The sequence below is a fragment of the Centropristis striata genome, chromosome 19, assembly GCF_030273125.1.
Source record: "Centropristis striata isolate RG_2023a ecotype Rhode Island chromosome 19, C.striata_1.0, whole genome shotgun sequence".
In the NCBI taxonomy this organism is placed as follows: Eukaryota; Metazoa; Chordata; class Actinopteri; order Perciformes; family Serranidae; genus Centropristis; species Centropristis striata.
The window spans coordinates 16,496,717-16,522,048 of record NC_081535.1 but is presented as its reverse complement, the minus strand read 5'-3'; the positions used below and the strand labels follow the sequence as shown (position 1 = coordinate 16,522,048).

Below are 25,332 nucleotides of genomic sequence, written 5' to 3'. Positions count from 1 at the left end.
TTTTTTCCAGTTAACCAGGAAGTAACTGAACAGGAAGTGACTTAATAGGAAGGGATCCAAGAGGAAGTCACTAAACAGGAAGTGGAAGTGATTAAACAGGATGTGACATCATATATTTACATAAACAGATAATAAAGTTAAAAAAAATTGTTAAACTTTTAAGTAATCATACACATCTTGTTTCTTACTTAGATGAATTACCAACATTACATTACAAAAAGCCTGAAAGGAGACACAATAATAGCATATCATTTGTAGAGCAATATTGCATTGCATTCCTTTTACTAAGCAAGTAAATATTTCCTGACATGAAGTGATTTTTTTTTATGCGCACACATGCTGAGCTCCGGTAATTAAGGTAATCTGGCAGTATTCCTTTCACTTGAAGATAGTTTAAAAACACATTTAATTATTTGGCAGCTTCCATGTTCACTCCCAAAACTACATAATTAATAGGAAATTAAGGTTTCTTGTGTTCACTGCAGAGTGTAGTGTGAAACTTTCATTGTGTTACAAAAGGTCAAGCTTCATGGATGGAAAGACAGTGAAACTTTTTTAATCCAACACCAAAGACTGGTGATTGTATTCTGACTCTAAAATGATTTATTTTATCACAGTGGTCTTTCCTGAACAGCAACCAAGTGTTTCACATAGCGGCAATAGATCAGAAAATAATCATATGGGCCATCTTTGTAATGGACTTGCAAATAATAATTTTCTTACTTGTTATTTGTTGTGTATGAGGAATGAATGGCAGCAAAAAATACTTTGAAATGTCAATTGCTTGAATGTCAGGGCAAGTTATATTCTTTCCAATATAAATGTCTCCTGTTTCACTGAATGCAAATAGAGACCTGAGGTAAAAAATATTTTAGACACAGTGGAGGGGAGAAAAAGCACAGCTAGTGCTCAGTTGTTACATGGCAAGTCACCACATTGATCTATTATTGATATGATATAAAAGTGTCCCAATAAAACCTGCCAGCAGCAGATAAATATATTTATGTACCGTAGAAGAAAGTTAATGTGAGTTGTGGAGGTCAGTGAGTGCAGTAAGTCTGTGAAGAGGCGGTGGAAAGTGCACATGAAGAGGCCAAAAAGTGATTTCTATAAATGTATTAACTGGCCCAGAAAGTTAAATGTATTTCACATACTGACCAAAATAAGGAATAGTTGAATCAATAACTTTCTCAGGGTCAGAGGGCCTGTGAGGAACATCTGTCTAAACTTTATCATTTTGTCTTTGGTTTTGAAACAAGGAATATACAGAATATATACTTGAGTACATATTTTTTTTAATATGAAAGATTGAATAACACTAGGGCTGCACAATATGAGAAAAAGATGCAATATATGATAATGATATGAGTTGTGATACATGAATTAATCGTTATGTACTCTTTTCTGCTGTTCTGCTGCTTTCAGTGAGCTGCTATAATACAAAAAAAATGCTTCCTGAGTTAAATAAAAATTTAAAAGAAAGTTATTTACAACATTCTCTAATTGAACGCACTGACCTTAAACTGAACAGGAAAGTCACCAGCAAAAGAAAGAGTGATTACATTTTAAAGTGCAGTTTTCTAATAATTCTCTCTTTCAGCTAACTAAAAAAAAAATCCCTCGTTTCAACACCACATTTTTGGCACAAAAAAAAGAAATATCATGAAAATAACAAGATACAAGCCCTGACAAGCCCTGTGGTGCATGTGATTGCTTCATCCAAAGGGCAGCCATAGTTGCATTTTGAGAGTCAAGCCAGTAAATTATTAACATTATTTTAAAGATTTTTCCCCCAAAGTGAAAAATACAAAATGACCCTAACGATCATCCACTATTAGCAGAGTAAATGGAAAGTAAATGAGATGCATTCTGTCAAGACACTTTTCTTCTGCTCATAGCAATTATGATCAGTACCTCTTCTACAAAGACTCCTGTTTCCTCTTGGGAGATTTTTTTTTAGGCTTAGTCATTTTCCTTTTAAAAGAAAAGAAAAAGGTGATTTGACTAATTACAATATCACCATCAACCGTCCTCAGATAATATATTTTCCACTACCACCATGCCGCATTGTGCATCTGTCCAGCTAGATATTCCACAAATTGTCCAAACGTCCAAATTGATTAAATAAAAGTTTGAAATAAATTTAATGCTAAATTCAGCAGCTACTACAACAATAAGTGCTACTTTAGTTGGTTTTCTCAGATTCTGCAGATGCGACATGCACTTAAAATGCAGCAGAAATCTCACAATTTTAAGTGAAAAATAATATCTGATAATAATAGTATATTATTATAGTATCTGCCCTGTGATTCAAATCTTCTTTAAAATGTAATTGGTTCGTCTTATGCTCATGCTCCACCCTTCCACCAAGTTCCATGAAAATGAAGCAAGTGTTTCAGTAATCCTGTTGAAAACCATCAAACCCAAACTGAAAAAAATTGCAAATGTAAATATTATAATACGAGATAACCATCATTTATAAATGGTACATTGCAAATTAATTAAAAAGTTTATTGTAATGTTATATCATTTGCTGTCAAGAAACAATGAAATAATGTTTTGCTAATTATTACTAAATTATTTCTAAACGTTTAAGGCATTATTTGAAAAACATCACATGGATAGATGAAACACTTCACTTTGTAAATTGTCTATTAACATTATTTGGATGGCTTTAATAAAGCAATAAAAAAATAACAAATGCTTATAATAATTATCTATTAATCACTGATTTGTAAAGCATCAAGTCACATTCACATTTTTATTGGTAATCTGTAAAAGAGTGATTATTAGTGTACTGATGATATTTATAAAATAATGTTTATAGATGCTTTTGTGTTTATTGTGTTTATTACCCATTTAACAAGCTATTATACTCATCATTAGCAACTGTATATTCAAATTGTGCTTGTAGACAGTTTATAAATAATTAATATAATATGTAAAATGTTATAATGTGTCCTCCAAACTATTAAATAACATCGTTTATAGCGTTACTAGTAATCAGTAAACCTTATTAGTTATTGTCTACATAAAAAACAAACAAACTATAAACTACAGTTTCCTTCACTATGAAATGGCCATGAGTTAATGATGGTTATTATAAAGTGTTACTGTCTGGACCACAACATATTGAGATGTAATAGCACAAGAGGTAAAGTGGGTTTACATTTGGAGAGCTGTAATCTCCAGATAAGGTGCTGGGTGACTTGAGATAAGGGTCATTCGAGGGACTTTGTGGGCTCTTTGGAAGCTGTATCAAGGAAGAGATCCTGGATGGCTTTGAAGCCGGTAAAAAGGGACTTGGCAACTGTTGAACTGGCATGACATGATAAAGGATTTTTTTTTTGTGGTGAGGGAATCAGACAGTTTTGAATAGCGGATGCTGGAGACACCCATCTTTTCTAGGAAAAGGGGAGAGGGAGGTACCTGACATCTCTGAAAAACTGGGTGGGGGGGATATGGCAAGTTGGAAACAGGGGAGGAGAAGGAATCTGGCTTCTTTGAAGAAAAGAGGGAAAGGAGCTCTGACATGCCTGGGAGGAGAGTGGAGGAAGTTCTGACATTTCTCAGCTGTGTCTGAGAAAGAGCTCTCAACTCTGTAGTTAATGCTGTTAGACTGTCTTGGAGAGGTCTGTAGGAGGGTGCTGGCTTAGTGCACAGATCTTTGCTGTGTCTTGATTATAAGAATCTTTTCAACAACAGTTCTTAGCACCAGGGACTTATACATTGAATGTATGGATTGTGTCTAGCTCTGCACCATTATGACAGTATAAAGATGAAATGTGAACCCTAGGTAGAGGCAATTATCTTTGTGTTCGACTACTTTTGGACTGTCTTCAGCCTGACTACTGATGTTGCTAAGGAGACATTAAATTGCTCACTCTATTATTTATAATCATGTGCTTAAATTTATCTTCGGAGACAATAACGAGCCACTCTGAGTCATTTGACTTAAATGTTCTTAATTGGCGCACCAAGTAAAAGATTCCTTGTGTATTTGCCACTGGAGACGTAACAACATGCTCAAACCCAGTGTTGCTAAAGATTGGAGCTAGTGTTGAAAACAAGGGTCAGAGAGCTGGGCTCCTGGGGTTGTCTAGGGAGGAGACAAGCAAAGAATTATCAGAAACAGCGAGAGGAACATAAGGGCAATAATCAACACTGGTGGGAACAAATTGGTTGGAGCAGTGCTCTTCAGTAAGTGTGTGGGAGCACAGAGTAAGAGGCTGTTTACTGCACTGAGGGTTTCAATTCTCTGTAAATGCTCAGAACAGAAGCAATCCAAAAGAGTAAATCAAAGATGCTCAGGCACATATTAAGAAGGCTGGTCAGAGTTCATTGTCATTGCACACAATACAAGTGCTGAAGGGACACAATGCTACTCAGCTTCTAATTAGAAGTGCAAAAAGAAGTATGTTCAAATGGATAGTGGTGTATAAATAACTGTAGAGTGGGGGTTAAGGAATATGTTAAGATATGTATGATATAAATAAGAATACACTCTGGGTGAGATTATTTAATAATATATAAATCTTGGTGAACTCCCAAAATTCACATTTTAATATTTTAGGAATTAAAGCAAGAAAAGGTGGGGTTGTTTTTTATACTTTTTTATTTATAAATATATAAATATTAAAGTTAAAATCACTGGAATAAACAGCTTGCCAAGTTCAGCTGAAATGGTGTCTTGCATTCTACAAAATAAATCCATTTAATTGTTTCATACTGCATACTACTATGAAAACATCAATAATACGTCCATTAATGCGCATGAAAGTATGGTACAGATTGAGATTACAAGTCGAGATTTCGAGTTTCACCGCTTTTTTTTTTTTCTCATATCACTTTGGGGGCTCCGTATGAAAGCACCAACAATATGCAAAAAATATTGGATGCTTCGAACAACAGGACCAACTTTTCCTTAATCGTACTTTAACCTAAATGTATCAGTCCGAAATGTTCATTCAGTCAGTCACCAGATTAAATCAGGAGCCTGAATTATAACATACATAAAAATTACAATGCAAAAAGTTCAGTTAGTAAAGATTCACATTGATGGAGTTAAAGCAAGTTTCATTTTGTTTCCCTTCAAATGCTAAAATACTGCCTTATTTGTCACACTACAGCATTTATAATACAATAGTACTGTTGTATTGCTCTAATTACAGTCAAAAAACAGTTTTGATGGACAACTTACAGACAAAGAATTACAATCCAACAGATTTGTTTGTTTTGTTTAGTCACTTACCCGTGTGAGTTGAGTCCTGCAAACTGTTTGCTGCTTGCTGTTGTGTTTGTAATTCTACTAAGGATAAGGTTGAACAAATAAGAGTTTTGTAAAGTAATCCCACTCACCGATGTTGTTTGCACTCATAGCATTTGTATGAAAACACACCGGTTGGTTCACAGATAAGATTGTTTGGATACAGATTTTCTTTTTTTTTTTTCACTATTTCATAAAAGTTAATCAAATGGAAGAAACTTTTAGACTTGCTTTGTTAATTAACTTATGCATCAGCCTGTTCTCCCGTCAAAAATGTGAATATAGGTCGCGTGTACAGGCAGCGATAAACAAGCTATGTCCCCGTATTTCACCGTCCGCTGTAATGCACCTGCCGCCATCTTGCTGACGTAGTTACAGTACGTGAGTCACAATTTTTAACTTAACTTACGTTTTTTACATAACTTGCGGCAGTCACATGATCCTTGTAACAACATTTTTTTTTTGACATTCACATACATTTATTTACTGTTTAAACTGTCTGTTTAAAACACCTAACCAGATTTTTTTTGCCCTAAACAAGGTCAGTACTTTTACAACATGAATCCACAGAAACTGGAGTCTTTTTTTACAACCGCAGGCCGTACGTATGTGCTATTTTTAGAACGCGTCGTTGCACCACGAGCTGCGTCGTGATACATTCATATGTGTCGTAATTTGTAGAACTGACACACGACGTCTTCTGTTGTTTATGTTTGAGAACTTCAAGACTGGCTGGTGACAGGGGGTCACAACCTTTCACCAGGTTCCTTTAGGTGCAACAACATCTTTGGTGGTTTAAAAATGCAACACATGAAGTAAAGTTCTTGATGTTCTTCTTGGTCCAGATATTATATCATTAATTTGCGAGCATTAAGTCAATGCCAATTTGCCTCTAATCCTGGGATTTTAGCGGGGTGTAAAACAAGTGTTCTAGTGTGAAACATGCATTACCTGCTGCTTACTTGTGTAATTCACCTGCTTAAAAGTTTGAGAATGAATGTAAATTCTTCTTCTTTACTTATGATGTTTTAATTATGTTGACTAATAAGTACAATATAAGAAGAACCGGTATCACTTTCTCAAATGCAACTGTTTTATTTTATCACATTTTCTTCCTAACACAGCACCTTCCAGATATATTAAGTCAGAAAATGAATTCCTTCTTTGTATTCTCTTCTTCTTTTCTCTGCAATCTGCTCTCTCCCTCGATCCCTTCCTGTCATCCAGATGAGTTTAAGTCCTTTCTGAAGAGACTGCCCTCCACTCACTTCCTGCCCATCAGCAGTGTGCATCTCCTGTGGGGCAGCGACTGGGACCTTCAGGCCCGCTACAGGCTCCTTCAGAGCTCCCTGGAGATCCAGCGGCTCAAGATTCAGCGCACCGCCCGCAAGCTCTTTGGCCTCAGCATCCGTTGTCACCACAACCCCAACCACCAGATGCCTCGGGAGAGGTGGGTAGAAATACGACCTCCACATCGTGATGGAAATTAGATGTGGATTTACACAGTGACGTAAAAGCAAAGGTGCTGTTTATTACGCTGGTATTTTGGGATCTTTGCTTTCCAAGTGCAAGTAAAGCAAATGAAAATGTATCCCGCAGAGGAGTGACATCTTTCAGGGAGATGTCTCCTCTGAGATGATGTAGAGGTTTTATTTTGATTGTTGCTTCTTGAAGCATGCAAAGTAAGTTGTCATCCATTATACATTTCAACTTATGGCTCTGTTGTTTCTGTCCATCAAGCCAACTTAGTGCTGAGGTTTGCACATGCCCAAAGCACTCTTGCTCACTCTTGTATTTCACATTGCAGGCTGAAAAGAAAATGTAGCTGTGGGAGTTTTCTTGATAGGTCATTGCACACATCTGTCACCACCTACTGCAGTTGCAGCTTAAGAGCCTTGCTATGGATGTGTCGTGGTGACGGCACTGCCTGAAATGCCAGGAATTTCCCTATCCACTGCAGCAAATATTAGAAAAAACTATGCAACATATGCAAAGTTCCCGAGTGCCACACAAAACACCCCTAAAACTGTTCGGTGTAGGGGATGTCGCCATATAAATGGAAACAGAATCCGTAAAATATTCATTTAAGTGGTCTGAAAATGAGCAGTTGTCAACTGTCAGTGACAGAAAAGGAGCACACCCACATTTGTGTGTGAGAGTTGGCAAAGGTTTGTTCTGAAGTGTTATCAAAGAGCCGCAGTATGCGCTTCCTCTTCCATGGAGTACGCATCAAGGGTGCCTGATGGCACTGGAAATAAGAGCAGCGTGTTTATTTGCTTGCTTGTGTGAGACAGCTTTGCATCAGATGGAGGACTTATTTGTTTTCATCACCTCTGTGTGCTTGCGTGTAAGCGGTTTGCATACATTCGTGAGTGGGTCATAAGTGGTCTATAGCTCACACAGGGATTCTACATTATGCTATAATGTGTTTTTATAAAACTTTTGTGCAGGATGAATTTGTTTTATTCATCACAAGTCTCTGCAACTCCCTATTTTTTCCTTTTTGTTAATGTCTTGTGAAAGAAAATAATATTTAAATTTATTGCAAGACTTACCTTGAATCATAAAAAAGTGAAAAAAATGCACATTGAGGTTGTTTGATACTTTATTTTACGAAGAAAAAAGTTTTTTTATTAATGCAATTTTTCCAAGAGCCTGCAAGTGTTACCAATACCAAAAAAAGAAAGGGTGCTCCATATGCTGTCAGTCAGAGATTCACTGATTTTTAGATGATAATGTCTGTTTTTACAGATTTTCACTTTGCTAAATGGTGTTATTTTAGTGATGTTATAAAGAAAACATGCTTTTCAAATCCATTGGCAGCTTTTGGGGTTCAGAGGGTTTAAAGACTATATTATTATCATATATCCATGAGTTTGCTCTATGCACGTGTATAGTCCCCATGTGTATGCATGTGAATGTGTCCCCAATTCAAGAATATTGTCCTCATCACCAACATCCAACCCTCCCCTCTCCTCTGGGCAGCCTATAACAGCTGATCAAAGGATGAGGGAATTGAGGGAAAGCTGAAGGCCCATAAACCATCAGCCCAAGTGTTTTCAAGGTTTGTGCCAACCACCTCAGGGAGGCCTTCCAGCACATCCTCAACCTGTCAGTGAAGCTGCAGAGGGTGCTGATGATGATGTGAAAAACATCCTGCCTGGCCCCAGTGGCCAAGAATGGGCACACCAGGGTTCTAAATGACAGCAGGCCTGATCCCTTGTGAGGGACCGTTTAGAGCCCCTCCAGTTCATACATCAGGTCCACAATGGGGAGGATGATGCTGTCAACCACCTGCTACTCCATGCATACTTGGACAAGCACTGCAAGAATCATGTTCATTGACTTCTCCAGTGGTTTTAACACCACCCAGGGTCCTCTACTGGGGAAATGTCTCTAAGCTATGCATGTGGAAGCCCCAGTGATCACTTGGATCACAGATTACCCCACCGATATCACAGTATTTGACACCGTGCAACTCCATGTCGGATCAACAAGTGGGAGAGACGGTGGCTCCTCAGGGGACTGTATTATCTTGCTTGCTTATTAACCTTTGCATCTTAGACTTGATCAGAATCATGTTTTCCCGGAAACTTGGTGATAGTGCAGTGCATCTGTTAGGGAGGAAGGAAAATATGCAAGTCTGATAGGAGAGTCAACCCTATGAAATCACCAGTGATTCAAGGTAACCAAGATAAGGAATAGGCCTGAACGGTATAATCTTCATACCATCATGCATTCCTGACATTTTTCAAGGATAAACGGTGGTATTTGTGTTGAAAAAAATGCCGCTGGCCAAAAAGTCATTTATGAGTTGCCCACCATGCTGTGTGTCTAATGTTCAATTAGTCTACTTAGACATGTCTTTCTTAATTAAATACTTGTAGGGAAACGTTGCAGATTTTTCACTGTAACATGAGCACGAACAGCTCATGGAGCTCCGGAACTTCCAGTGTAGCATACAAAGCATGGTGAAATTACCAAATTAGCTAGCTAACTAGACCGCCACTAAATTTAAGTAATATTTAACAATTTAGTAGCAGTATAACCAGTGTAGTATGAAAGGTCTGCAAAACTAGCAAAACTCTTTGTTAGCTTACTAGCCAGCTGCTAAATTAGAAAAATTTAACAACTTAGTAGCAGTATTACCAGTGCAGCATGAAAGCATGGCAAAACTAGCAAGTTAGCTATCTAGCCAGCTGTTAAATTCATAAACTTTAACAATTTAGCAATTTTCTGAATAATCCACTATTAAGCTAGCTTTCACGCTACACTGGTAACAGAAAATGTGGGCAGGTGGCCAGCGGCAGTGCTGGATAAATCCCTTCAATCCCCGTCTCTACGAGATTATTTCGACTAGGAAGGAAATGGACAGCAGCTCCGGAAATGGACAAACTAGCTAGCTGACTAGCAGTTAATGGGAAATTCATCAACCCAGAAGTTGCTTTCAGACATTTTTCACAAGAAAATGGGCATGGTTTCAGCAGAAGTTGGATGGAAAAACAACCCTGCTTGTTCCACCATTAGAGAGACTGACCCCTGGTGGCACATGCTGAGCACTGCAGTACATTGTCTCAATACAGTATCTCACTGTCAAAGAGGAGTGTCTGTGTTTTTGACGGTATTAAAAATCCTACCGTTGGGATTTCTAAATACCCTGGTATACTGAAATACCTTGATACAATCTAAGAGCAATGATAAGGTACTATTGGTAAGTAAAATCACCCCCAGCTTTATTAACAGTAATAAGAAAGCTGTGGTATCAGTATTTGAACAGCATATACTTGATACTTTCTAAGGACGCTGTGTCTGGCACCACAAGTGACTCACAGTCTTTTGCAATGTGCTGGAAAGGTAAGAAAAAAAGAGAACAATAATTTTTTTATGCTTTGTTGCCGAGGCAACGAGAGAGTTCAGTCATAGAAGCGAGCTTGGACTCACAAGTAAATCTTTTTTTGTGTGTGTGTGTAATGTAAATCACTTGAGTGAGGTGCTTAATAAAGCATGTTTATTATGCATGCACTGTTAGTGCAGGCATAAATGTGAATATGAGTGAATGTATATTCATAGGTAAGATAAAAATAGAGGTATTGAAAGACTATTCATATTCACCGGTAACGTGTTGACTGACACTAGAACACAGTAGAGTGATGCAATCTTAATGAACCAGCTCCACTTTAGTTTCATTTTATTTCATAATTCTTACACACAGCCTTAAAGCATTTCTATTATGCCAGTCCTTGTGCGCTTTTAGTTTAATTAAATTATGGATGCATAGGAGAAAGGAAGTTACTTATTACTAATTACAATTATTATGATGTAAACTTATGTTATCAGGTTAAACTCATCCAAAAAAGATTTTAAGTTCTAAATCAAACTGCCCCTTCACTAGACAGACATCAGATGCATTGTTGCCTGACCCATAATTAGAATATCATATCACCACCTTGTAATTTTTCTAGGTTTACCTCACCACAAGGAATCCATTCATTACAAACGTCGTAAATTCCTCTTGTGAACACTCACTGCAATAACTGTGTGGAAACTTTATAGCTGAACTATATTGGATTTGCTATTGCATTTCCTGTAATGAGTATAGCAGCTTGCTTCAAGTAGAATGAACATAGCAGTTTGTCTTTGGTATAAATGATTAATAGTGACAGATATGAAGTAGCTTCACTCCCAGCCAAATCATTTGCATCCAGGTTATGCATTGCCTTTAATTATTCATGTCAAGTCAAGCATATTTACAAATATGAATATACCCTCCGTGTGATGAATTACTTTGCTCTAATTTGTATCGATTTTGACACAACATTGCTTTTAAGTTTGTGCTTGAATATATGCAAGCCACATTTTTGCATTGAGTGTTATACTGTCACATGAAATCATCAAGGGTAATGCTCTCTCTTATATGTAGCCAAGGGTCATGCTGGGAATTTTTTTTTTCTCAACTTTGTGTCCCCAGGCCGTTCTATAGGAACAGTTAGTGCAATATGGTATGCTGCCAGTTGAGGGATATGCTCTGCAGATATAACAGAATGAAGAGATGATGTGACACTTTACATTATGCATTTATTGCTCATTATTCTTTTCAAAAGGCCGAGATCTGACAGTAGCGCTGCAACAGATCCGCCTGGCTGTGGTGTTGCTGTAGCTGTAGCTGAGCTGTAGCCCTGAATATTGTTATTGCACGGACGATGACTGCATTTGTATCTATGGTGCTATCTCATATGACTACTCCTTACTGCTCATATTAACATTCGCCAAGAAAGCATTGTTAGGCCACACGGGATTGGAACCTGCGGCGTTCATATCAGATGTGACAGATGTGTTATACACCACAGGAGTTCAGAACCATAGTTGCTTTAAAGCTCAGCCAGCAGTAACATTTCCTTGTTCACACAGCCCCTGCATTAGTGTTACACCCATGGTACAGCCATGATCATAACAACCCAAGTACAGCCACACTTACACTTAATAATACTTAATACTCTATCATATTATAGCTCTCTCTTTCTCCATGGATCAGAGGGAAAGTAAGACATATTGCAAAATATTGCAAGGTTCACGTCAAACCATTTCAGAAATAAAATCCCCACTGTGACCTTTCAGGGGGTCTCTACTCTCATACTCTTCTTTTTTTTTTTTAAATATACATGCCCCATCTGTGGGAGTTTCTTTTTCAGTTTTCTTTGATGAAAAGCAGATTCCTTTATCCTGCTCTGATGTTCTCCATCTCTTTTATTTTCCCTTTTCTAACGAGCGAGTTATGGCATATCTCATATGAATACCACGGCTGTTTGATGCGCCAATACAAGCACAAAGTGTCCTTGAATTTATGAAAACAAACAGCACCCATTCCAATGTACTTTTATTTAATTTTCTGTAGCAAATCTCCAGTTATTACTTTAAATTGAAATAAATGAAGCAGGAATAAAACTAGCTGCATGAGGCACTCAAATAGCTTATTGAGGAAGGCAGTTATATGATAAAATATATTTTAGTTCAGTCTTGCAGACTGGATATTTCAACAGTTATTGCAAATATAATTAAAGAAGGGATCGTTTTGATTGTGCCTTGTCAAATGCAGTGATAAATACCAAAAAAGGAAATGGCTTTATATTTGAGGCAACTGTCAAAACAATCTCTTTTGTATGCCAATCCCAATGAAGATTTTCCTTTTTTTTTTTTTAAAAGTGTTGTGAACTCCACAATATTTTAAAATATTAGATACTGAATGTTGAACAAGAAATCAAGTGTGATATTTCCCAATTAGATAATGTCAAATGAATATGCCAGTTTGATCTCTTATATCAAAATCCAATTATCTATAAAAAAAGAAGAAGTTTTTGTTCACAATAAGCACATGGTTAAGTTCTTCCAAAGATTTGTAGCTGATGTGTTGGTGATAGAAAAATGATACATATATAATAGTTGTTAAGCAGAATTTTGTCAACATCGGCACATTTAAAATTCACCTGTCAGAAAGAACTGAATGTGCACAATGTTGCAGCAGTGATTTTCCTTTGTGACAGTCATGTAAAATGCATGAAACCATAAGCTTCCTGTGCTTCAGTAGGACAACTAGCTAATGTAAACAGTAATGACCAGAGTAGTTAGAGCTCAGGGCTAGACAGACGTGAAAACTAGTTAGCTGTCCCTGCTGTCTGCCTCTATTAGAGCAGTGGAAAATAATAGCAGTATTGATGGTAATAGAAATTTTTGGCTGTGGATGTTTCAGTACAATGTAGTAAAATCAACCAACATACTGGCCCATCTCTGCACGGTAGCTTCTTTTGTATTCATGCCGGAATGGACAGCAGACGCAAGCTGGAGGGAACCAACATGATACACTCATCTCTGTAAAGACACTCCAGGCCAAACTGCAATACCACAGAGAGGCAATGGAAAGTGATATAAAAATCACAAATACAGTGCCTGCACCAGGAGATTAAGACATCTCATCTCTAGGGGAAAAGGGAAAAGCAGGCAAAAGCAGACATCAGCACACTAGTGCACATAAGCAAACAAGCTCAAGAAATAGCTGCTCCAGAGAAGGCACATACCAAGGTTGCAATTGAACATACAAATGGGAAAAACCTGTGTGTGAAAAGACCAGTGCTGGAAGACAGCATGGATTTAGGGTAAAAACTACATGAAAAATGCAGAGGACAGGGAAATTGAAGCAAAAGAATAAAAGAAAACTGAAGATAGCTCATATTTAAGTGTTGCTAACTCTTACAAATTTGCCATGACAGAAGCTTCCAGACTGTAACATGTTGTCATGTCATGTCATGTCATGTCAAAAAAATTCAATGCCAAACTGAAATCAAAATATACAGCAAAGGTAAGGCACTGTCTATGAGAAAAAAAAAATGCGAAACAGATTAAAAGCCATACTGACCACACAATCTCTCAAGGACTCTCAAAACACATATTCAGAGACATATTATTTGACATAACATTTGCACAAACTTCACAGAGAAAAAGAAGCTAAAGTCAAAATATTAAAATTAGATCAGCCGTATCCAGTTTCTCCTTTCAACGTTTTATATAAAGAGAATACACCTCCAGACTGCATGCAATTTACTTTTGTCCACGGAGACAAATAACCTTATGACTCATGCAAAACATTAATTTTGCCAGTGAGAAAGTTGGCAAGATTCTACCATACGTAGTTCAGGGACTGGCTGAATCCAGATTGAACTTAATCTCTAGGATGAAAATAAACTCCTTTTTCTTTAAAGATAATTTTTTTGGCATTTTACTGCTTTATTAGATAGTGACAGATAGAAAGGGGGAGACATGCAGCACAGGCCGGATTCAAACCCAGGTCTGCCGTAGCAAGGACCCGGCCTTCATGGTACACGCTCTACCAGTGTGAGCCATCGGGACGCCCCATAAACTTCTTTCACATGAAGTATAATCCTACTTTTTTAGGGACTTAGATTTTACAAACAATAATAGGAGTTTGTCGACTGAGTTAAAGTTTTAAAAACTATATATATATTTATATTTATTTATTTATTGGACCACCTGTCATAAAACTGAGAAAAAAAACATAAATATTTTAGGAATCTTTCTAAAGCTTTTTTAAAAGTAAAAATGTTATTGTAATTTATTTGGCAAATTACAAACTGAATTCATCTTTTTATACCCAATTTTGAGCGAGCTCACTGGGCTTCAGAAGTCTGAATCATTATTCAAGCATAACATTCAACCACTAAAACTGTTTTTTTAACAGTACATTTGAAAATTCATGAATAACAATAATTATTATATTTTAGCATTTAAAATATGATTTTGGTGAAAGAGCTTCTACATACTGGTGTATTAACCATTACAGAAAAAAAATATTTTTGTAATTACTAATGCTGTTAATTTAGGACCGATGTGGCATAAACCGTTGGTCTAATGAAGTGTGTGTGTGTGTGTGTGTGTGTGTGTGTGTGTGTGTGTGTGTGTGTGTTGACAGTTTCATTTCATTTCAACATTTCAAACTCTTAAAAAGCTTTTCATTCTATTGACAAGGCCTCTTGATGTAGCTATTCATTAGCTTGCATTTTGCTAATATTAGCTAACTTATTATGATGTGAAGATTCTGACATGGTCAGGGCATCGATTGCCACTTTGTCAGTCTTTAAAATTTGGTTTTACTTTCCATACAGACAAGCCTAGCATGTAATCCGATATGCTGGCTAAGTAACAGGAAAAAGGAAAGTTGACTGTGATTCTGCTGGTACCAAGCTTGCTCAATTGTTGTTGGAGCACCAAGCAAAAAGGGGCTGAACTGAGCATTGGCGAATTGAATTCCAGCCATTCAAGGACCAATGAATGTCTTGACATTATGTTCTAGAAAGGTGTTTTGTGTGGGAAAATAAGGGACACTTTATTGCCATTATGTACGCTTCAAGTTGATGTTTACGTTTCCTAAAATGCACCTGTGGGACTATGGGATCATGGAAATAACAGCACACCTTCACTTTATCCCATCTTCAATTTGGAACCAAAGTTAGTTGAATCAAACAATGTGCTTCCATTGTCCTCTATAGGTGATTTGTTCCGGGCTCATTTTGGGTGTAGCTTGGGGGCTTTCCGGCCTGCTGAGAATGCAATGTCATCCATCATAGTTAAGCCTTAGCTTCATTAACATGTCAAGCTAACCTTGACCAGCCCTCCACTCTGAAAAATCAGGATTCAGAATTCACCTCCTCCAGTCAGAAAAGAAGTTCCACTACTGTCAAGATGACAGGGAAAGATGCCTGAGGGGGAAAGAAGAGACAAGATAAGAATAGCAAGTAATGCCTTCCACCTGAGGGAAATAACGCAGCTCCTCCCCCTTGAAGAGAAGGAATTATCCTATTCCCTGACTATCCTGACTAGATGGTTTTCAAGTATACACTACTCCAAACCATTTAACAAAGCATTTTATTGATTTTTTAATCCTGTGTTTTTATACCTTGTAGTCATTAGTTTCCCTTTATTTTACTCAGCCAAAAATGTGTCAGCATTAATGTATTGCTTACACAATTAGTTGCAAATGTGCTAAAAGCGTGCTGATGTGATAAAACCTCTGAACTCTCCATCTGACCACTGTTAATTCTTCTTTCCTGATTTTTCCTCTTCTTTCTCTCTAGATCTGTGATGCAGTGGCTCAACAGGGTCCAGTCCTTCCTCTACTGCAATGAGAACGGCTTCTGGGGGACCTTCCTGGAGAGCCAAAGGACATGCGTGTGCCACACAGGTGTCACCCTATGCCAGCGACCCATCCCATGTGTCATAGGTGGCAACAACAGCTGTGCCATGTGCAGCTTGGCCAACATCTCACAATGTGGCTCCTGCAACAAGGGCTACAAGTTGTACCGTGGTCGCTGTGAGCCCCAGAATGTGGACTCAGAACGTAGCGAGCAGTTCATCAGCTTTGAAACTGATCTGGACTTTCAGGACCTGGAGCTCAAGTACCTGTTACAGAAAATGGATTCGCGACTGTACATTCACACCACTTTCATCAGTAATGAGATCCGACTAGAGACCTTCTTTGACCCTCGATGGCGTAAGCGCATGTCCCTGACTCTCAAGAGTAACAAAAACCGGATGGACTACCTCCACATGATTATCGGTCTGTCGATGAAGATCTGCCAGATGCGAAATAGCAGCATTGATCCCATGTTCTTTGTTTATGTCAACCCATTCAGTGGCAGCCACTCAGAAGGCTGGAGCATGCCCTTTGGGGAACATGGCTACCCCCGCTGGGAAAAAGTACGGCTGCAGAACTCCCAGTGCTTCAACTGGACTCTGTTGCTGGGCAACCGGTGGAAGACCTTCTTTGAGACGGTGCACATCTACCTGCGCAGCCGCGCTAAGATCCCAACTGGCCTACGCAATGACACTGGACAGGGTCCAGTGGATCTTGGAGACCCTAACAAGCGGCAGATCTACATAAAAATATCTGACATCCAAGTGTTCGGCTACAGCCTGCGGTTTAATGCCGACCTGCTCCGTAGTGCCGTCCAGCAGGTTAACCAGTCGTACACACAAGGAACTCAGTTCTATTCATCTTCATCTGTTATGCTCCTGTTATTGGATATTAGGGATCGAATTAACCGCCTTGCTCCTCCATCTGCACCTGGCAAACCCCAGCTGGACCTCTTCTCCTGTATGCTGAAGCATAGGCTCAAGCTCAACAACAGCGAGATGATTCGAGTAAATCATGCCTTGGACATGTACAGCACAGAGATACTAAAACAATCAGATCACCTGACTGCTAAACTCTGTTGAACAAAGTCACATTAACACAAAGGACAGCAAACAGAAACACCCAACAAATGAACTACGAGGGGATATTAATCTTAATTTTTGTTGTCTCTTTTTCATTTTTTGGACCTTTTCTGCCTTTTGATGTAATATTAACTTTGTAAGCATAATTCTTAAAGAGATAAAGGAAAAAGGCAATGATGAAAAGCATTTCAGATTAAGATAAAGAAGATTAATGGAACCACTATAAAGACTGTATCATATTTGTCCCAGCATGTCTGTCATTCCCCAAAAGAACTTAAAAGTGAGAGAGAAAAAAAAAGAAATATTAAATCTATGTACTGGTGAAAAAGAGGCCTTGATTTTACTCCGAGGGATCAAAGGTTGTATCTGAAACTGCCATTCTTTACTGAGAAAAACATTTTTAAAGGAATAATGACACAAGGGCAGACCAGATATCCTTTTATTTCAGCTAATGTGCAAAATATTTCAGACATAATGGACAGTTTAATATTTAAAAAAAATGTTTATACATTGTAAGGATTAAATAGCCCTAGTGAGTAAGTAGTCGACACATTACTTATAGACTCTTTATTACATCTCAAACCCACAGCGAATCTGCATTGCTCTTTGTGAGTTATGAGGCACTCTGTCATTGTTCTGACACATAAGGCACACAGCAGGGCAGTAATGGATAGTCATGTCAAATAACAAAAGCCAGCTGTTTATATATACATATATATGTGGGTGAATGTATGTGTGCGTGCGCGTGTGCAAATGTGCGTATACATTTTTTTGGCTTGATGCTTATTGCTGTTTGTTAATTGAATGTGTCATTTGAGATTGACTCCAGTCTAAGCAAAATCTAGCATTTGGAGCGCTTCTTCCCGTGTTTGAAATTCAAGCTGTGTTTTTCACAAGGCAGTACCTCCTGGTGCGTGAGTGCAATATTGTGGTCTGAAGATTTAACAATCAATGCTATTTTGTACAGCTTTGCAAAATGTACATGTTGTGACTGCTGATTTGTGGAGCTTTTCAGCACCAAGAGCAAAATGTAAACATTCATCATTCAGGCACATTTGCAAGACAACTTAAAGCCATACACTTCCCTGAGGTAGACATACAGTATGACATAAAGCCCATCCCCGTTTCACGAAAGTACGTACATAAAAAAAAAAAAAAAATGTTCCATTTGTATGTTTTTATTTTATTCTCTCGGTTTTTAGATAAGAGCACAGCAAAAAGGGAGATGACAAGAAGAAAAGGCATATTATGTTGGATAAGATTCGTGTTGTAAAGCCATTGAATTTCTCTGTTGTGCCACAGAAAAAAAAAGAAAAAAAAAAGAAAAAAAGAAATGGTTATATTAAAGCTTAAAATACCTTTTTGGCAGTCTTTAATCTGTAAGCTTTTTAATGACCACATGTAGATTTTTTTCTTTCCAGATTTGAAATTTAACCTTGTTTTGCATGTTGCTGGAAACATCAACAGAGCTGCAACTGTGTTTAACACTCAGTCATCAAATATGAACACTACCTATATGTATTGTTGGTCACATTTTATTTGGGTAGTCTGATGCTTAAGCATTGCTGATGAGTTTTTGTAGGTCCGGTCCATTACCTGCATGTGTGTTAACAACAAAGGCAAGGTCACTCATGTCATAGCTGTTCTAGCCATAGATGGGTACGAACTTAAAAAAACAGGAACCTTCATATTTGCTGCCATGGCACCCAGACTCTGGAAAAAACTTTCCTCCCAGTGTAAAAGCTGCCAGCCCAGTTGCAAGCTTTTAGACAAACATTTAAAAACTCATACTTTTTTTTGGTTTTCAAATAGTTTTTTTCTTTTGTCTGTTAGTCTCTTAATGTATTATTGTTTAGTTTCCTTTGTATTTTTTGGTTGAATTTTCTGTTCTTGTATTTTATTTTATTCTATTTATTGTTCTTTTACATTGTGATGAGACTGGTCTTTGGGGTCAGCTGTAAGCAGAGGCATGTGATATTTCTGCGATCAACCGTGGTGGGTTTAATCATACACTGAGAAACCAGGTTTGGAATTACACAGCCAATTCACACCTCTTAAACAGAGCAGTTAAAGTCGGGGCCATCATATCAGCAAGAAATTGCAGCGGCCCTGGAACAAAACCTGTTGTATGATTGTTATGGATATCGCTTTGTCAGCTGCAGATTTGACCACATCCATAACTTTAATAGTTGTGTCTAGATGTGCATTGTTGTATACATGATGTAACTAACAGAATCATGTCTGTCTTTGTGTGGCGATGATTATTCTTATAATTTCTTTTACTGTCTTTTTGTGAAGCATAGGTGCTCTATAAATAACAACTTAGTCACTTACTTATGTAACTATATCACTGCAAATCAAATCTTTTTCTGGTGATTCAGTAGTCTGCAAAATAAATGACCGATTTTCAGTGCAAGGGTTTGCACATATGTGTTGGCTGGTTCAGGATGACTAAAGCTCAGGTTGTCAGCTTCAGCTCTGCCTGTCAAATTAATCTCACACTACGATACTTTCATCAGTCTATATCTTATGTCAGGCTAACAGCTCAACATCTGTAAAAATGCACTTGTGAGCAGTTACCTCTGCAGTGCTATTGTTTCCAATTTGCATAGGATGGCAGCACTGCCTCGAGCTAAGCAGCAGAAAGGGGAGAGAAGGCATCTGGACCGGTGGATGCCAGTTAAATGTACTGTATCGAGACCAGTGCATCTGCTTGGGTGTAGATGGGAACTGCAAGCTGCCTCAAAGCTCCTCAGCATTGAGGTTTTTTGGCCCACATTATGAATTTTGAGCTTATTAGCATGCTAATGTTAACATAGTTATACAGAAGCCCTGAGAGGCAAATTAGAAAAAAAAAACAAATGTGGTGATCCATTCTCTTAGTCGGATCTAAACTGTTGTGTCTCTTGTGTTTATGACTTCACAACAGGGAAAAAAGTTTTACCAGGATAATCTATATTCATGGAACAGGTGGGGAAAACGGTTTGGCAGTTTGTTAATTTTTCAAAGTGAAGTCATTGTTGTTGTAATACTTATTTTGGCCACAAGAGGCTGAAGTGCATCAATACCATATGTTCTAAATAGGATGAAAAGCTTTCATGTTTTTGTTTTTTTCCAGGCGAGTTTTCACCATGTAGTCTAAGCACAAGGTCTTGTGGCCAACATGATATTACAACAACAAACAAGGAAATATGATACTGGGGGAAAAAATCCACTTTTTTTTCCCCCCAACAGTTTTAACGGATGACAAAAAAATTACAATATGACCTGCTAGAACTTGTTTGCCCACCTGTTTTCAGAAAAAAAGTTACCAAGGAAATGGTCCTGGCAAAAACATTTTCAGTTTTCCACCTGGCAAATCCTTTTTCTTCCTGTTTTACTGATTTAAAAAAAAAAAAAAAAAGACTAAACAACAAGAATAAACTTACAAAGATTCTTTTTTTCTCACAATTTCTTAAGTCATAAACACAGGGGAGATAACAATTTAGATCAGACTTAGAAAATGGATTAAACATTTTTTTCAAATCCACTTGCCTCTAAGGGCTTCCGTATAGTAGACTGTACTCATGCATCCATAGTATTGCAATTGTATCATTTGCATTCTAACAGTACCTCCTAATAGAATTTGTTGAAGCTGATGTAGAGCTGACTTTGACATACTGAAGCGAAGCATAACAAGCCTGATATGTCCACAAGCCTGTAATCAATTGAGATGCAGTAAATAGGAATTGATTGTTCAGCATTAACATTGGACTATCCAAATGAGTTGTTACCTTATTATTATTATTATTATTATGGTTATTATTATTATTATAATTATGATTATTTCTATAATTATTATTATTATTATTATTATTATTATTATTATTATTAAGTGCCTGTTATCTATCCCTTTAACACATTTAGAGCTGGAGAAAACTTTTAGATGTTACACAGACAGGTGACACTGAATTAGCTTCAGAATTTATGACCATAGATGTTAATTAATATACACTTTTCATCTCCTACTGAGAACTACGCCTTCGAGGAGGTTTGTGCATGTGGGGAAATCAACCACCATACAGGGGTGGGGTCAAAGGATGACTTGAAGTAATGGTTGATATTTTTTGTCCCCTGTTGTACAATATACCTGTAAATATTAACTCGGTTACAGTAACAATGTTCTGCTACAGTAACAATATTATAAAATATAACAGTATTGAAAGGGAACACAAAGACTTGTTTAAAAAAAGCCCTCCATTTGAGTACATCAGCACAAAGTAAACAGGGCATCCATGTCTTATGTATCTAATTAGATTCATGACAATGTATGACTGTTTTTATATTGTCAAAACATACTGTACATTACAATTTAGTTTTGAGCCACTGCAAGGTCCATAAAACAAGCACATTTACTCGTATGGCATTATGCTACCACAGTGTTGCTTACATGTATCCATGGATATGTCTGAAGATTTTTACACCTAATACCTTGCCTATGTACTTTTTTGCTGTTCTGTTGAGATCATTATATCAGCTTATTTCAAATGAATGTTTCATATAATAATCTATTTCTCATTAAAAGGCTATATTTAATAAGAAGAGCAAGGCTTGTTTGTACCATTTCCCATTCCAGAAACTATTATCAATATTTTTGCACAGAGTATTAACCAAATCCTATGAGCCAGCTAATTTTAGTCTACTGGCATTGTCAAAGTATGGCCACAATACTTTCTTTTAAATACTTTTTTTTTTTTTATTCCATAGAAGATTCTCACCATGATCATTATCCTGTCTCTGAAGTTTGCTGATAACAAAGATTTCTTTCCTTGGCGCACCATTGCTTTTTGTGGCTTCACATTTTATTGTTTACTGAACACAGTGAAGGAAATAATATTTGTGCTCAAGGATTCATATCCAGTAAGGCGGTGGCATTAATCACAACCAGATTTGGTATTTATTTCTCCCTCATACACACAAAAGTTGTGCATGTGTACTCAACATGCCCTGCTTTTGACTTTGAAACACTTTAGTGGCTTAAAATGGTGCTGCTGGTACAAGCATCAGAGCAGAACTATTCTCAGTCCTTGACATGTATAGAATAAAACATGCCCCCATGATGACATGTGAGTGATATGTAAGCTGCTCCCTGACAGCTGCAGCAGCAACATGAAGGGATCACAGAAGTTTCCAGGGGAATTCAGATAAATCCTAAAACATATCAAATGAATATATATTAATAATACAAATAATATAAACATTTCTTATTATTTACAAGATAGCACTCTGAATTGACGTTCCTCAAGCCTGTTTTCAATAAACCAAGAGCGCCATCTGGTGGTGTTACAAATGCCAGTAATGGTTCATGAAGCTTCATTTGGACATCACTTAAAACAATATATTTCGCATACTTTCTCTCTGAATTCACCCTCTGAAATTCTCAGTTTTAGTGCCTGTCTCTTTAAGCTCCCCTCCCGCAAAAGCCAGCTTTTAACAAATAGATTATTAAATAATTTAATACATAAATATATGTTAATACAGAGATCACATGATACCATATCAACTTTCATCAGTGCTATGACATGCATTCTCTGTAACATCAACCACTACACTGTGCCTTTTAAGATCTTAACTAGGGTTCACACTGGGTTTACATAATGCTATGGCTTTTAATATTTTCAGTTTGTCATTTTTGTGTTGACAGAAACAAACAAAACAACTACCTAGCATGAATAGATTGATATCATTGTTAGCTCTAGAATTATCGTCTATGTAATACACAGTTATGCCACATGCCCACAATAATATGAACTATGATGTAATGACATCAGCTACACTGCAGCATCATTTTCTCTACATTCCTGCATTTTATATGATAAAATTTGTTCTCAAACCTCATCCAGAGCTCCCAATGTAGGACCTTGGACATGATCCCTTCACTGGCTTCCCACTAGTTAACTCTGCCAGGTGTGTTGGTTGAAATGCCAGGTCAAGCCAAAGGAGCCTCTGCCAGGAAAGGAACCTGCAGGTGTCTGCCGTGGTGTGCCACCTGGACACTCCTCTGCCTCTGTTTGTGTGGGGATGTCCTTGTTTTAGCACAAGCTGAACTTATGGATATACAGTTATCACTTGTTACAATAAACATCATGTTATTACACTTTACATAAATACTGCCACCAAGATAAAGTCATATTATAATATAAATATACATGACATTTTGTATTGCATTATTGCACACAATAATTTTTGTTTTTTTGTAAATCTGCACTGCAGCATGGTATAGAAGAGTAAGAACCTAAAGACACTTAACATTTTAGAGCAAAGGAGAACTGAACATCATATTCTTAAAGGGCAAAACATTGTATTTGATGGGCAGAAATGAGTTTCACCGAAGCTCCTTTCTATTCAAAGAAAATTATTCTGTCATCTCAGGCTAAAAAGGGATAGCTTTTACAAAAAGAGAAGGCGGGAAAGCTTTTAAAATAATTAGATTAGAAGCAGCTCTTCAAATAGCTAGCTACTTACACACACACACACACACACACACACACACACACACACGAAGAAAACAAATAAAAGTCAATATCCAGGAACATTGTTGAAGTCAATTTTATGACTAATGACAGTGGTTCTCTATTTTCCTATTGTCCTCCATGAATCAACAGAAATCAAACAATGCATATAACATTCACCTAATTTTTTCTTCATCTCCAACTAAGCTAATTAAATACCTGAATTGCTATTGTAAGCTATTGTAATCCCAGCATCTCAAGTGAGAGACAAAAGGCTTAGTAAATTTAGAACTCTCTCATTTTAGAGCACAGTGGCACTCTAACTGATGATGAGAGGTTTTGAGCTCGGTCTTCACACAAATTGGACAACTGGGCCAGTCTGTCTTTATCAGTAAGGTTCCATCAATAAGTGATGAAAACCAACAATGGAGATGATTTTAATTTAAACTTTAGGGAGTGCTACTGCTCCAGTGCTAGTACCATCGGAGCTCTGCGGTCACTTTACAGAGTTCCTGTAATATATGACGGATGATCCATCCGATCAGGATGTTGAATGGATGTTTATCAGCGATTATCATCCCATAAGTATCAGCAAGTCGAGGCCTACTCTACCCTCTAGAAGGTAGTTAGGTGCTTATCAGCCTATTCAATGGTCTGCTCCACCCTCTACTAGGTTGCTAACAGCACATTTAATAGTTGCTTGTTTTTTCATAGTGCTAGGTTGGGGCACTGAAAAGGGGTGTGATTTTTTTATTTTAGGTTACAAAACTACTTCGTCAAGTTTCGGGCTATTAAGCTTGTGGTTCGGCGTTATAAATGATAATAAAAAAAATATTATTTATGCAATTTTTTTCAAGTACTGAAGTACTTACGAGGACGACGTTATGACCAGATGTGACATAAGACACGTTTCCATTAGGTCCTTTCCCTCTAGTGAGCCGCTATGGGTGTGGCTTGTGAGAGAGGATCCACCCAAGATCCACACGACTTCACCAGTTAGCGGCTCAGGTAGCAGCTCAGAAAGTACCTGCCTCGGATAGGTACACAGCAAATTGAGAAGAGTTGAATTCATGGTGTTAAACTAGACATACACTAGTAGAGTTAATTGTACTCTGGATAGAGTTAATCCATTATAATTAACTCTCAGTCGATAAATAGTTGAGTTACCGAGTGTAAAAAGGAAGTGTCACTCAATCAAACCTGTAAGTGTAAATATTTAAATATTAACTCCGAAATTCTTACTCTAAACTCTGATCCTGTATTTCACACCTCAAGTGTTAACGTCGCCCCCCTACACCGTACAGCACCGCACTGCTGCGTGTCAATCGGTCTGCTGAAGATAGAGCTACATCTCAACTTTTAACGGTTACACTGTTCAGTAAGTACATGAAGTATCTGATAATGTTGTATTTTAATATTAATATTACTCTTCGGGCACCCGGTCATTTTGCAGTGGTGAGCCATGGTATCTTTACTCGTCACGCTGTTACTTACCACCCGAACACCTGCTAAATTGTTTTATGAGCTAGGGGTTAGCATGCATGCTGGTCTCACTGTAACATAAAAATTGAGTAACGGCAGTAAATGGTAAGTTTGGCTTGACGTTTTGGCTGTGTGAGACGAGTAATGCACTTTGTAACCATAGATATAAAACACCGCCAAACCGCCAAACAATACATGTTAATATAGCAGCACATCTTCCTGGGCGATAACAACCTACTGGACTTACTAGAAGGTAGAGTTGGCCCCTACTTATGGGGTGATCAGTGCTAATAAACGCCCATTCAATAGTTA

General features: G+C 37.5%; 1 protein-coding gene and 1 long non-coding RNA gene across 2 annotated transcripts in view; one reads left to right on the top strand and one right to left on the bottom strand.

Moving 5' to 3' along the window:
• The window catches only part of brinp1 (bone morphogenetic protein/retinoic acid inducible neural-specific 1), a 136,404-nt gene extending 115,277 nt beyond the window's left edge, over positions 1–21,127 (top strand). Inside the window, exons 7-8 of the mRNA XM_059357758.1 lie at positions 6,494–6,716; positions 15,907–21,127. Of these exons, the coding sequence (XP_059213741.1) occupies positions 6,494–6,716; positions 15,907–17,047 (1,364 nt within the window). The 3' untranslated portion in view covers positions 17,048–21,127. The remainder of the gene's footprint in view (positions 1–6,493; positions 6,717–15,906) is intronic.
• A 655-nt stretch (positions 21,128–21,782) lies between these two features.
• On the bottom strand, positions 21,783–25,157 carry LOC131992254 (uncharacterized). The gene is made up of 3 exons (XR_009396206.1): positions 24,411–25,157; positions 22,921–23,093; positions 21,783–22,237 (listed from the first exon to the last, which is right to left on the bottom strand). It is a non-coding gene; the product is annotated as an uncharacterized LOC131992254 (long non-coding RNA).
• Positions 25,158–25,332: the final 175 nt, after the last annotated feature.